We start from the raw sequence: 14227 nt of genomic DNA, 5'->3' as shown, positions 1-14227 counted from the left end.
GTTCTCGATGGTGGGGGTCTTGGCGAAAGAAGCTGCTTTCTTAAGACCCCCCTCGTGTAGATATCCTCATTGGAATGAAGTCTGGTGCCTGTGATGTCACAGATTGAGTTAACAACCCTCTGGAAATTTGTCCTAAGCGTTGGCATCTCCATACAAGACAATGTTGTCCATGGTCCACCTATGGAAGTTTTTGAGTATCTTCGGTGACATACCGAATCTCCTCAAACACCTCACAAAGTATTAGCCGCGCAGGCAAAGGAGGCAGTGACATCAGATGTATCTGTTTGTATCTTTGTGTATTAGCGTATTATTGGTGGGGGGGGTGGGGTGAGATCCGCCCCAGGTGCCAGCCTGAGAGGGACGTCAAAATCAGGAAAAAATAGGGACCCCCGGAAAGTAAAGCACGAGCCTTGCGCAGTTTTGATGCAGTCTCTGCTAGAGAAAATGTATCTTGTTTTGCAGATGATGCACCTGCTGTGATGGTTTAAAAAAAACAATCTTTAAAATTAATGAAGGATGAAAATCCAAACATGTTGGTCGTTCCCCTGTTCGACAGGTGATACTGTATTCTGTGATCAAGTGCATCAAAGCTAATGCCAAATGTGAATGTCTGTTTAAGTAGTTTTGTGTCAATACCAGTCTCACTCACTACTGTTAAAATAGTTAAAATAAGAGTTTTACTAACAGTTAAAATAAGAGAAACAACAGAGAAACATTAGAAGAGCAAAACCACGTTTTGAAAATCAAAAGAACAAAGTGATTTTACTTGGAAGTTGTCCTGTCAGTGTTGCCAAGTCATATCTTTCACACCAACATAGCTAGTTTATTTTTTCAAACCAACTTTTTAATTATTTTCCAAAATATTCCTATGCCCCACTAAAATATTCTGAAGTCCCGTGCTGCACCTTGAGAATTTATGTTGTGAAATGTTCAGATGGGGCAAAATTTGTGAGGTGTGCCCAGGAATGATTCTTGACAAAGTATGTGAGGAGGCCAACTAGAGGGGAGGCTATATTGCAAGGGCAGATAGTGATGGGCGCTCACAATGCATTGCCAGGATGTAAGAAAAATGGAAGGTTATAGGCATGAGGTTGAGAAGGGTGAGATTGATATATTGTGGTCACTCTTTCCCAAGGGGCTTTGCGCAACAATACTGCTAATTAATCCTTCATTGCACGCCACCGAGTCTAGGATTGCCTGGTATATTGATCAAAGAAACAATCCCTTTCGCACTCCAGGAAATTCTGATCCACTGAGTGGCTACCACTTTGAATCTCCCAATCTTCATGCATATTTAAGTCCATGGTAAGTGCAAGACTAGTCCAGTGCCAACATCCTGGTTTAGAATCTGCCACTATCTTTAAGGAGTTTGTACATTCTCCCTGTGATGTTAAAGTCAACCTGTGCTGTATCTCCACTGGAAAAACAACTGCAGAACAAATGAGCTGCACAAACAACTTTATTCCATATTGCTAGCAGGAGTGGGGAGCATAAAGGAGGAGGAGTCTGCTATACCCACTCAACCGATAGAGTTTTGATCACTTTAAATAGTGCTTTCAAGGTCGACATCAGACTCTACGTGCAGTGGTCTTGGGTTGCAGTATCCCCCAGTTGCTTCTCATTAGGCCTTTTACAATACCTGTATCTCTTTGTAGTCGACTGAGCAGGTGCGGTTACATATCTTTGTAGCTGAGCATACAATTTCAGTTACTCTATGTCACACATGTCAAACTCTGGCCCGCGATATAATTATATTTGGCCCGCAAGATCATATTAAATATATATTAGAGTTGGCCCGCTGGCCGCCGCGCCAGTATAGCACATGCACACTGAAGGTGAAAATGAAGACGCCGGAGGTGTGGAGGGATCTCAGAGTCCCGAATCCCGGGGATCGGAGCGCCGCACTCAGCCCGTCCGGCTCCCCAACACACAGACACGGCTGGAGTTGGGGACCATCCTCGCTGGGTCTGCGCTTCAGCGGCGACGCCGGACCGAACGTCTCGTTGGCGATACCTTCCCCCTCGCTCCGTGCGCGGCGGACCCTGCCTCCCGCTCCTTTTGTTGGAGACGAGCCCGGCGCCGTGAGATCGCAGTTTAATCCCTCTCCAGCCATGGGAGGGGGGTGGGAGCAACGCGCTCTTCTCAGCCAATTCCTTCACCGCCCCGGACGCCCGCGTTTCAACGGGGGGTTCGGGTGCGTTCGTCAGGCGACCGACCTGTTGGTCCAAGACTAGGGGAGAGCATACAAACTCCACACAGACAGCACCTGAACTCGGGTGAACGTGGAGCTGTGACCCCACATTCCACATCAGGACTGTGTGTAAGATTGGGAGCAGTGAGACGGAAGCTTATTTTGTTCCTGTGATTTAAGCCTTTCTTGGGGTGGGGGGGGGGGTTCTTCTCTGACCACTTGCCTAACAATTAACCCAATCAGATGTGGAGTTACCACAATACAACAGTTCTCAACCTTTTTCTTTCCACTCGTGTCCCTGTGCCATTGGTGCTCTGTGATTAGTAAGGGATTGCTTAAGGTGGTCTGTGGGTGGAAAGAAAAAGTTTGAAGACCACTGCTTTAATCATCCCTCATTGACTCGTCATGTGCACGGTTTCAGACGCTAAAGGAAATGGGCCAATGACAATGACAATGAAAGAGTTTATCCAAAACTATTATTAAACATTTATTTTAATAAGAAAAAGTTTAACATTGCATATGTTGAAAGAAGAGAAAACATGCAGATGTTGTTGAAAATTTTCAATAAATATTTAGTTCGGCCCTTGACTTAGTCCAAATTTTTAATTTTGGCCCTCTGTGAATTTGAGTTTGACACCCCTGCTCTATGTCTTGCAGTTTCGATCATGTGATTTGGCCACTTTTGTCTATTAATGCTGATAAAGTTGTGTCAATTCATTTTCTACAACAGAAGCCCCCTAGCACCCTTACATTTTCCTGCTCTCTCCTACACTGACTATGTAAGCTACCTCCTGCTACTCTGGTTTCCTCCCACATTTCAAAGATTTGTACATTAATTGGTACTTGGGTTTCATTGGACAATGTGGGCTCATTGGCTGCAAGGGCCTGTTACCTTGCTGAATCTGAAATCTTTATTGCATGCTTCCCTTGATTCATTCTTGATGCCATCCCCTATCTTATTGCTTCTGTTTGGTGGTCTGTACACCACTCCCATTAATGCTTTCTGCTCTCTCATTTTCCACAGCTGAATCCTAACATATTGCACATTATCTCAGCTGATGTCCTTCCTTAAAATTTTGTTCACCTCCTTCAATGAGCAATGCTTTGGCACTTCTGTCTATCTTTCTTAAATGTTGAGCACTCTTGAACATTAAATTCCTGACCTGGTCACTCTGGGATAAAACACAAAAATCTGCAGACACCGTGGTTGGAGAAACTCAGCAGATCAGAGTTTTTTTTAATATAGCGAAGATAAAAATACATAACCGACATTTCAGGCTTGAGTCTCATCAAGGAATGGAAAAACAATAAAAAGGGATGGGGAGGAGCATGGTAGCAACGGCAGGAGTAATACATGCAGAAGGGAGGAAGGGCACAACAGAAAGCAGGGGGAGGAGGGATGGCCAGGTGAATGGAGGAGAATGGGGTGGAGAGCTGACAGAAAGAAAATGGGGGTGGGGGGAAGGGAGAGCAGGTTAGCAGAACTGGAAAAGTTGATGTTAATGCCATTCAGCCGGAGACTGCCCAGATGGAAAATCAGATGTACCTCCAATTTCAGGTGGTGGGATAGTACGAGGCCATGGATAGACATGCAAGTGTGGGAGTGAGACGCAGAACTGAAGTAGTTAGCGACTGGAGGTCCCTGTCACTGGTGCAGACAGACACTGTTTGACCTGCTGAGTTTCTTCTGCAGTGTGTTTTTACTGGTCACTCTGGGTCCAGGTCTCAGTAATCCTAGAAATAAATTAAAAGAGTTAGACTGCAAAGTAGCCCTTTGTCCCTTGCTTTGGATTTTTCAGCCCTCCTCTCTTCCTTTTTTCTGCTTCTGCTTCGTCTGCATCCTTCACTGCATAGATCACTATGGGAGTAACGCGGAGAAGAAAAGGGAAAGGTTGGAATACAGAGATGACAAGAAAGGAAGTTAAAAAATGTAAGGCAAAGGTATATTATACCAATCATACCATCTTTTATAAAGCTGAGTCTGGATCAAGATAATTAATTTCTGAAATGATATTTATGGCTTGTGGCATGATGGAATAAACTTGAGACTTCATTGTAAAATTGCAGAGTTGGAAGATTTGACATGGATACCAGTTTTAAAGTTGGTAATTAAATGGTACATTTACTTTGTAGTTAATATTAATTAATCTTTTATTGCTTGCTCGGTTTTTAAATGAAAAACTGTTGTGGAATCTCCAATTGTGTTTTTTCCTGGGGTGAACATTCATTCTGTCCACTTCTTTTTGTAGATTATTATATATGGAACCCTGCCAAACAAGAAGGAGAATGTGATTTACTTATCTAACCATCAATGCACAGGTGTGTGATTGTTGCACTATATTTTCTTGCCAGTTTACAACTCTTTAAAATGTGTGTTGTGATTTTTTTCAGTTGTATTCATTTTCAGGTACAGTATTGTTTTGAATACTCTTAGCAGTAGTTTAGCATGTAAAATCTTCTTTTATTGTTATAATACAGAATGGTACAACACAGAAACAAGCCCTTCTGCCCACAATGTCTCTGCCAAACATGATGGCCAAATTAAACAAACTGCTGCCTCCATATGATCTATTCACTCCATGTACAGTGTATCTGAGAGAATACAGATATCTTCTGGAAAATGGAGTTTATTCTAACAGAGAGGAGAATGCCCAGCCATTCAAGGAATTTAAAATTTTTGCTGCACACTGGGTCATTGGGGAATCAGTGAAGATGATTTTTTGTGAATTAAGATCTGAGCAGCATAATTTTGATTGGGGAAAGTTGGGGAGAGTATGGAAGGATGACCAGTAGAGCAATGGACTGTGGTGCAGCTGTAACAGTATTGACACACTTCATGGCCTGAGACAACCTGCTGAGGTTGAAGAAGACAATATTGGAATGGATATGTGGTTAGATCACTTGTAATGATGATCAGTTTATAGTCATATGCATAGTACAATATGCAGATGCACCAAATTTCTTGCTGTAGTTGAACAGGTTTAAACAAAAACTAAAATAGTTACCATTTATTTTGGCATATAAGTCGAGTCTTGAAACACTCAAAAATGAGGGGTCGATTTTTTTTATGCCAAATACAAAAATGAGTCCTTAAATTAAACTATAAAAAAGACTGCTTGACTAGATTTAGTGTATAAAGACGTCCCAAAACACCAAAGATCCCCAACCTTCAGTCGCAGCACAGTTGCTGGATTTCTTGGCCACTTCCATGGCTTTTAGCTTAAAACGTGCTTCATACTTACATCATTTTACTGGAGGCTCCATGCAACCACCTCCAGCAATACTCAGCAGCTCAGTCATCGTGATTTTTTTGGGGAGGGGGTCGACTTGTACGATATATGATTAAAACCATGAAAATGGGGGTGTGACTTATCTGAACGTCTCTTCTTTTCTTTGGCTTGGCTTCGCGGACGAAGATTTATGGAGGGGGTAAAAAGTCCACATCAGCTGCAGGCTCGTTTGTGGCTCACAAGTCCGATGCGGGACAGGCAGACACGATTGCAGCGGTTGCAAGGGAAAATTGGTTGGTTGGGGTTGGGTGTTGGGTTTTTCCTCCTTTGCCTTTTGTCAGTGAGGTGGGCTCTGCGGTCTTCTTCAAAGGAGGTTGCTGCCCGCCAAACTGTGAGGCGCCAAGATGCACGGTTTGAGGCGTTATCAGCCCACTGGCGGTGGTCAATGTGGCAGGCACCAAGAGATTTCTTTAGGCAGTCCTTGTACCTTTTCTTTGGTGCACCTCTGTCACGGTGGCCAGTGGAGAGCTCGCCATATAACACGATCTTGGGAAGGCGATGGTCCTCCATTCTGGAGACGTGACCTACCCAGTGCAGTTGGATCTTCAGCAGCGTGGATTCGATGCTGTCGGCCTCTGCCATCTCAAGTACTTCGACGTTGGTGATGAAGTCGCTCCAATGAATGTTGAGGATGGAGCGGAGACAATGCTGGTGGAAGCGTTCTAGGAGCCGTAGGTGGTGCTGGTAGAGGACCCATGATTCGGAGCCGAACAGGAGTGTGGGTATGACAACGGCTCTGTATACGCTTATCTTTGTGAGGTTTTTCAGTTGGTTGTTTTTCCAGACTCTTTTGTGTAGTCTTCCAAAGGCGCTATTTGCCTTGGCGAGTCTGTTGTCTATCTCATTGTCGATCCTTGCATCTGATGAAATGGTGCAGCCGAGATAGGTAAACTGGTTGACCGTTTTGAGTTTTGTGTGCCCGATGGAGATGTGGGGGGGCTGGTAATCATGGTGGGGAGCTGGCTGATGGAGGACCTCAGTTTTCTTCAGGCTGACTTCCAGGCCAAACATTTTGGCATTTTCCGCAAAGCAGGACGTCAAGCGCTGAAGAGCTGGCTCTGAATGGGCAACTAAAGCGGCATCATCTGCAAAGAGTAGTTCACGGACAAGTTTCTCTTGTGTCTTGGTGTGAGCTTGCAGGCGCCTCAGATTGAAGAGACTGCCATCCGTGCGGTACCGGATGTAAACAGCGTCTTCATTGTTGGGGTCTTTCATGGCTTGGTTCAGCATCATGCTGAAGAAGATTGAAAAGAGGGTTGGTGCGAGAACACAGCCTTGCTTCACGCCATTGTTAATGGAGAAGGGTTCAGAGAGCTCATTGCTGTATCTGACCCGACCTTGTTGGTTTTCGTGCAGTTGGATAATCATGTTGAGGAACTTTGGGGGACATCCGATGCGCTCTAGTATTTGCCAAAGCCCTTTCCTGCTCACGGTGTCGAAGGCTTTGGTGAGGTCAACAAAGGTGATGTAGAGTCCTTTGTTTAGTTCTCTGCACTTTTCTTGGAGCTGTCTGAGGGCAAAGACCATGTTAGTGGTTCCTCTGTTTGCGCGAAAGCCGCACTGTGATTCTGGGAGAATATTCTCGGCGACACTAGGTATTATTCTATTTAGTAGAATCCTAGCGAAGATTTTGCCTGCAATGGAGAGCAACGTGATTCCCCTGTAGTTTGAGCAGTCTGATTTCTCGCCTTTGTTTTTGTACAGGGTGATGATGGTGGCATCACGAAGATCCTGAGGCAGTTTACCTTGGTCCCAACAAAGCTTGAAAAACTCATGCAGTTTGGCATGCAGAGTTTTGCCGCCAGCCTTCCAGACTTCTGGGGGGATTCCATCCATACCTGCTGCTTTGCCACTTTTCAGTTGTTCGATTGCCTTATATGTCTCATCCAGGGTGGGAACCTCATCCAGCTTTAGCCTTAGGGGCTGTTGAGGGAGCTGGAGCAGGGCGGAATCTTGGACTGAGCGGTTGGCACAGAAAAGAGATTGGAAGTGTTCTGACCATCGGTTGAGGATGGAGATCTTGTCGCTGAGGAGGACTTTGCCGTCTGAGCTGCGCAGCGGGCTTTGGACTTGGGGTGAGGGGCCGTACACAGCCTTTAGAGTCTCGTAGAAACCCCTGAAGTCGCCAATGTCCGCGCTGAGCTGTGTTCGTTTGGCGAGGCTAGTCCACCACTCATTTTGGATCTCCCGGAGTTTGCGCTGAAGATGGCTGCATGCGCGACGGAAGGCTTGTTTTTTCTCTGGACAGGACGGCTTTGTAAGGTGAGCCTGGTGGGCAGCTCGCTTCTTTGCCAGCAGCTCCTGGATTTCCTGGCTGTTTTCGTCAAACCAGCCCTTGTTTTTCCTGGAGGAGAAGCCCAGTACCTCTTCAGTGGATTGCAGTATGGTAGTCTTCTTATATGCGAAATATACGATATGTAATTGAATTAAAAAGAGCCAATAAATACAAAGGATAAATAATAAATAGACCCATGGATTAAATTTTAAGATTGAGGAAGGTTGAGTTCAATTTCAGTTTGGTCACTTTGCCTTGTAACACAAATTTCTGTGTCCACATTGCTTTACAGTAGATAATGTGCTGAAATTTTGATTCAATCTTGAATTAAGTAATGAATAATGTTTACATTGTCTGCAAATTCCTTCTTGTAAAGTTGGTGTAAATGGTCATTGAGGGCTTTCAAAGAAAAACTGGGTGGTCTTGTGGGAAAAGAATTTCAGTAGGGTGATGAGGTTGATTGGATGTCCTACAAAGAGATAGCAAGAACCAATAAGTTGAATGGCCTCTTCAACTTTATTCACTTTGCTGCTAACATTCAGCTTGACCTTAAATTCACTAGGTCCATCTTTGATGACACTCTCCCCTTTCTTGATCCCTCTATCTCCATCTCAGGAGTCAAACCTTCAGCAGATGTTTTCCACAAACCAACTCCCACAATTATCTTGACTACATTTCTTGACACGATGTCCGCTGTAAGGATTCTGTTCCTTTCTCTCTATTATTTAGTCTTCGTCGCTTCTGCACCCAGAATGCGGTCTTCCATTCCAGGTCATTTGAGATGTCCTCCTTCGAAAAGTATGGCTTCTCCCTACAACCATCAACTCGGCCCTCACCCACGTCTCCATTTTCCACACATCTGCCCTCGCACCTTCTTCCTCTAGACTCAACAAGGACAGGATTCTCCATGTCCTCACCTATCACTCCACCAGTCTCTTCATCCAACATGTATATTATCCTCCACTAATTCCATCACCTACAACATGATACCACCCCTCCTCCCTTCTCCACCTCCCACAGGGACTGCTCCTTCCGTGACTCCCTCATTCACTCCTCCCTTCCCACCAATCACCACGTTGGTACCTACCACTGTGGCCAGAGGAAGTGCAAGTTGTGCGCCCACACATCCTCCCTCACCACTATTCGGTTCCCGAAACAGTCCTTCCAAATGAAGCAATTCTTGTGAATCTCTGGGGGTCATCTACTGATCTACTGCTTTCCCTCCCGTTGCGGCTTCCTCTATGTCACAGAAACTGGATGCAGTCTGGGAGATTGCTTCACTGAGTGTCTTCGCTCTGTCAGCACCAATGACAGGGATCTCCCAGTAGCCAACCACTTCAATTCCACACCCACTCCCACACCAACACGTCTGGTCCATGTCCTTATACACAGTCAAACCAAGGCCACCCATAAATTGGAGGAGTAACACCTAAAATTCCATCTGGCACTTTCCAACTGTATGGCATAAACATTGACTTTTCCAGTTTCCGATAGGCCACTGCCCTGTCTTCCTCGCTTCCCCATCTCTCTGTCTCCTTTCTTCCATCTCCAACCCTTTCCTCTCCATTCAGAAAGCTATCCCCTCACTTCTCAGGTTTTTTTCTCTTGTTCCCTCCCTCCTATATTCATCTATGACCTCTTGACTGTGCTCCTCCCCCGCCTGCCTGTATTTTGCTCATACTTTGATGAAGCCTTCGACACCGTGAGTAGGAAAGGGCTTTGGCAAATATTAGAGCGCCTCGGATGCCCCCCAAAGTTCCTCAACATGGTTATCCAACTGCACGAAAACCAACAAGGTCCGGTCAGATACAGCAATGAGCTCTCTGAACCCTTCTCCATTAACAATGGCGTGAAGCAAGGCTGCGTTCTCGCACCAACCTCTTTTCAATCTTCTTCAGCATGATGCTGAAACAAGCCATAAAAGACCTCAACAATGAAGACGCTGTTTACATCCGGTACCACACGGATGGCAGTCTCTTCAATCTGAGGCTCCTGCAGGCTCACACCAAGAGACAAGAGCAACTCGTCTGTGAACTACTCTTTGCAGACGATGCCGTTTTAGTTGTCCATTCAGAGCCAGCTCTTCAGCGCTTGACGTCCTGTTTTGCGGAAACTGCCAAAATGTTTGGCCTGGAAGTCAGCCTGAAGAAAACTGAGGTCCTCCATCAGCCAGCTCCCCACCATGACTGCCAGCCCCCCCACATCTCCATCGGGCACACAAAACTCAAAACGGTCAACCAGTTTACCTATCTCGGCTGCACCATTTCATCGGATGCAAGGATCGACAATGAGATAGACAACAGACTTGCCAAGGCAAATAGTGCCTTTGGAAGTGTACACAAAAGAGTCTGGAAAAACAACCAACCGAAAAACCTCACAAAGATTAGCGTATACAGAGGCGTTGTCATTACCCACACTCCTGTTCGGCTCCGAATCATGGGTCCTCTACCGGCATCACCTATGGCTCCTAGAACGCTTCCACCAGCGTTGTCTCCGCTCCATCCTCAACATTCATTGGAGCGACTTCATCACCAACATCGAAGTACTTGAGATGGCAGAGGCCGACAGCATCGAATCCACGCTGCTGAAGATCCAACTGCACTGGGTAGGTCATGTCTCCAGAATGGAGGACCATCGCTTTTCCAAGATCGTGTTATATGGCGAGCTCTCCACTGGCCACCGAGACAGAGGTGTACCAAAGAAGAGGTACAAGGACTGCCTAAAGAAATCTCTTGGTGCCTGCTACATTGACCACTGCCACTGGGTTGATATCGCCTCAAACCGTGCATCTTGGTGCCTCACAGTTCGGCGGGCAGCAACTTCCTTTGAAGAAGACCACAGAGCCGACCTCACTGACAAAAGACAAAGGAGGAAAAACCCAACACCCAACCCCAACCAACCAATTTTCCCTTGCAACTGCTGCAACCGTGCCTGCCTGTCCTGCATCGGACTTGTCAGCCACAAACGAGCCTGCAGCTGACGTGGACATTACCCCTCCATAAATCTTCGTCCGCGAAGCCAAGCCAAAGATGAAGGACTTGGGCCTGAAATATTGGTTATGTATCTTTATCTTTGCTGCATTAAGAATGATGCATGACTTGCTGAGTTTCTCCAGCAATTTTGTGTAAACTACAATCTCAGTGCCTCCGGACTTCTTATTTAAGTATAAATGTTGGATAGATGAAGGGAGGCCAGCCATGAAATGGTGGAAGTGTATAATTGACTAAAGCAATGGTTCTCAGCCTTTCTTCATCCACAAAACATCTTAAGTATTCTGTTATTTTCTGTTGACCAGCTGTAAACGATCACAGCTACCATTGGATTGGGGCAGGGGGGTGGTGAAGGGAGGGGACGTTGTACTGGGGAGCTTGTGCCCTTCCCATTTGCCTGATATTTCTGTTTTCTTGGGGAACACTTTGAAACTTATTATTTTTTCATTGTTCTTCAGCTTGCATTCTTATCTTGCTTATTATATTAGTGATATTTGTATTTGCTATGGACTGCCTGTAACAAACCCACAGACTCTTGGTGGTCTGTGGACTGTAGGTGAGAAATAACAGACTAAGGCATGGATGAGGATTTTAGCATCTGAAAAACTGGGAGGTTAAAGTGGGTAGTTTTGCAGAATCAACAAATGTGTTGTTGCAAGTTTAGCTGGTGCCATATAAGATTAGTTTGTCCTCAGACAGCTTTCTGGGAAATGGTGGAGGCAGAGGTTGGCAACCAGTGATGGTGGCTGCAGTCACCCAGATTTTTAGAAGGAAGTTTATGCTCAACCACTATTTGACATGAGACACTATGATTGATGCAAAGAAAAATGAAGTGAAGTGGAGCTCTATGTTGCTATTTCTGATGCATATAATGTAGAAGAACAGTGGAAATACATGAGCAAAGACCCCAATTAACCAGCTTAACCTGTTTGATTTTACTTTTTTTAAGTTATGTTTCAGAGGTATTCTGCATTGAATCTATGTATTCATCATGAATCATATTCGATTTTAAATTGTGGGTTCTGAATAGTCAATTTATAGGAAATAGAAATCAAGCAAAGCAACCAGGCTCGCATTTTGGTAAAGTCGCAATCAGTAAAGGTCAAGGCTCCATTGTTGTCATGTAATAATACATGTAGAATGTAACATACATGAAATTTTTTATCTTTTGTCTACCGTAAGGCAGACAGAGTTACCACTTTGTCCAGCACCCCTCACAGAAACCTACAGTAGTTGGTGTTCCTCAGTGGTCTCCCCTCCAAGTACTGACCAGGCCTTAGCCTGCTTTGCTTCCGAGATCAGACAATCTCAGCTGTATTCAGGCTATTAGGTGGTTTCCTTCCTGTACTATTTAAAGTGTGAACATAGGAGGAAAACTGATATGCAGTGCATATAAGCCAGATTCTAGATCTTGATTGAACGTCAAATGATGTGCTCCTTTTACATTAGCTATCTTCTTCAGCATGATGCTGAACCAAGCCATGAAAGACCCCAACAATGAAGACGCTGTTTACATCCGGTACCGCACGGATGGCAGTCTCTTCAATCTGAGGCGCCTGCAAGCTCACACCAAGACACAAGAGAAACTTGTCCGTGAACTACTCTTTGCAGATGATGCCGCTTTAGTTGCCCATTCAGAGCCAGCTCTTCAGCGCTTGACGTCCTGCTTTGCGGAAACTGCCAAAATGTTTGGCCTGGAAGTCAGCCTGAAGAAAACTGAGGTCCTCCATCAGCCAGCTCCCCACCATGACTACCAGCCCCCCCACATCTCCATCGGGCACACAAAACTCAAAACGGTCAACCAGTTTACCTATCTCGGCTGCACCATTTCATCAGATGCAAGGATCGACAATGAGATAGACAACAGACTCGCCAAGGCAAATAGCGCCTTTGGAAGACTACACAAAAGAGTCTGGAAAAACAACCAACTGAAAAACCTCACAAAGATAAGCGTATACAGAGCCGTTGTCATACCCACACTCCTGTTCGGCTCCGAATCATGGGTCCTCTACTGGCACCACCTACGGCTCCTAGAACGCTTCCACCAGCGTTGTCTCCGCTCCATCCTCAACATCCATTGGAGCGCTCACACCCCTAACGTCGAGGTACTCGAGATGGCAGAGGTCGACAGCATCGAGTCCACGCTGCTGAAGATCCAGCTGCGCTGGATGGGTCACGTCTCCAGAATGGAGGACCATCGCCTTCCCAAGATCGTATTATATGGCGAGCTCTCCACTGGCCACCGTGACAGAGGTGCACCAAAGAAAAGGTACAAGGACTGCCTAAAGAAATCTCTTGGTGCCTGCCACATTGACCACCGCCAGTGGGCTGATAACGCCTCAAACCGTGCATCTTGGCGCCTCACAGTTTGGCGGGCAGCAGCCTCCTTTGAAGAAGACCGCAGAGCCCACCTCACTGACAAAAGGCAAAGGAGGAAAAACCCAACACCCAACCCCAACCAACCAATTTTCCCTTGCAACCGCTGCAATCGTGTCTGCCTGTCCCGCATCGGACTGGTCAGCCACAAACGAGCCTGCAGCTGACGTGGACTTTTTACCCCCTCCATAAATCTTCGTCCGCGAAGCCAAGCCAAAGAAGAAAAAAAAGAGGTTTAGCAATCCCGACTTGTTATAAATTGCAGATCAAAATATTCTGAATTTGTTTACTTTCTCACTTTATTTAATTAGATGTTGCAAGTCCTAAATTGCAAGGTCTGATTTTTGGCTATATGGAATGGCTGGAATTTTTCCAAGGAGTTGCTCTGTTAATTGTCGAGACTACATGGTCTTGTAGATTCCCTCAGAAAGTTAAGAGCAGTAAATTTTCTTCTAAATTCAAGGGCTTATCCATTCATTAAAAATGTTGCATAGAGCATTCCATTACATGTTAAGAATATATTTCCTAAGGAATTGAGATGGGTTGTGGATGCCTTTGATAAGCTACTTTATTTAATTCAAAAATAATTATTTTTTAGCTTGTGTGTATATCACTGAACACAATTCACCAGGAATTTATAGTAACAGTATATTTTTCTTCACCAGTTGACTGGATCATTGCTGACATGTTAGCAGTCCGACAACGTGCACTTGGTCATGTGCGTTATGTCCTAAAGGATGGACTGAAGTGGCTTCCATTGTATGGATGGTACTTCTCTCAGGTACAGTGCCACCTTGGAAATGTGCATGGGGAACAAGATAGGGGTGCTTGGTTTCAAAGGTCTATACTCTCATTTTCTTTTCACATATTGTGGCTTACCAATTTCTATGGTGTAAGGATAGCATGGTTAGTGTAACGCTATTACAGTGCCAGCAATCTGGATTCGAATCGACATTCTGCCCATGATCTTTGAGGGTTTCTTCCAGGTGCTTCGGTTTCCTCTCATGTTCCAAAGACGCACAGAGTTAGTAGGTTAATTGGTCACATAGGTGTATTTGGGCAGCATGTGCTTGTGGTCTGGAAAAGCACATTATTGTACTGCAAA

The 14227-nt window shown here is 45.2% G+C and overlaps 1 protein-coding gene across 2 annotated transcripts in view; it reads left to right on the top strand.

The window, feature by feature from the left end:
* Window positions 1-14227, top strand: part of agpat5 (1-acylglycerol-3-phosphate O-acyltransferase 5 (lysophosphatidic acid acyltransferase, epsilon)) — a 153972-nt gene that overhangs the window by 22053 nt on the left and 117692 nt on the right. For both annotated transcript variants that reach the window (XM_069885223.1, XM_069885224.1), the window contains exons 2-3: window positions 4441-4510; window positions 13788-13903. In XM_069885223.1, coding sequence (XP_069741324.1) covers window positions 4441-4510; window positions 13788-13903 — 186 coding nt within the window. The remainder of the gene's footprint in view (window positions 1-4440; window positions 4511-13787; window positions 13904-14227) is intronic.

This window comes from Narcine bancroftii, chromosome 6 (assembly GCF_036971445.1).
Source record: "Narcine bancroftii isolate sNarBan1 chromosome 6, sNarBan1.hap1, whole genome shotgun sequence".
NCBI classification, from domain to species: Eukaryota; Metazoa; Chordata; class Chondrichthyes; order Torpediniformes; family Narcinidae; genus Narcine; species Narcine bancroftii.
Note: the sequence above shows the minus strand (reverse complement) of the source record. Positions and strands in the feature narration are given on the sequence as shown.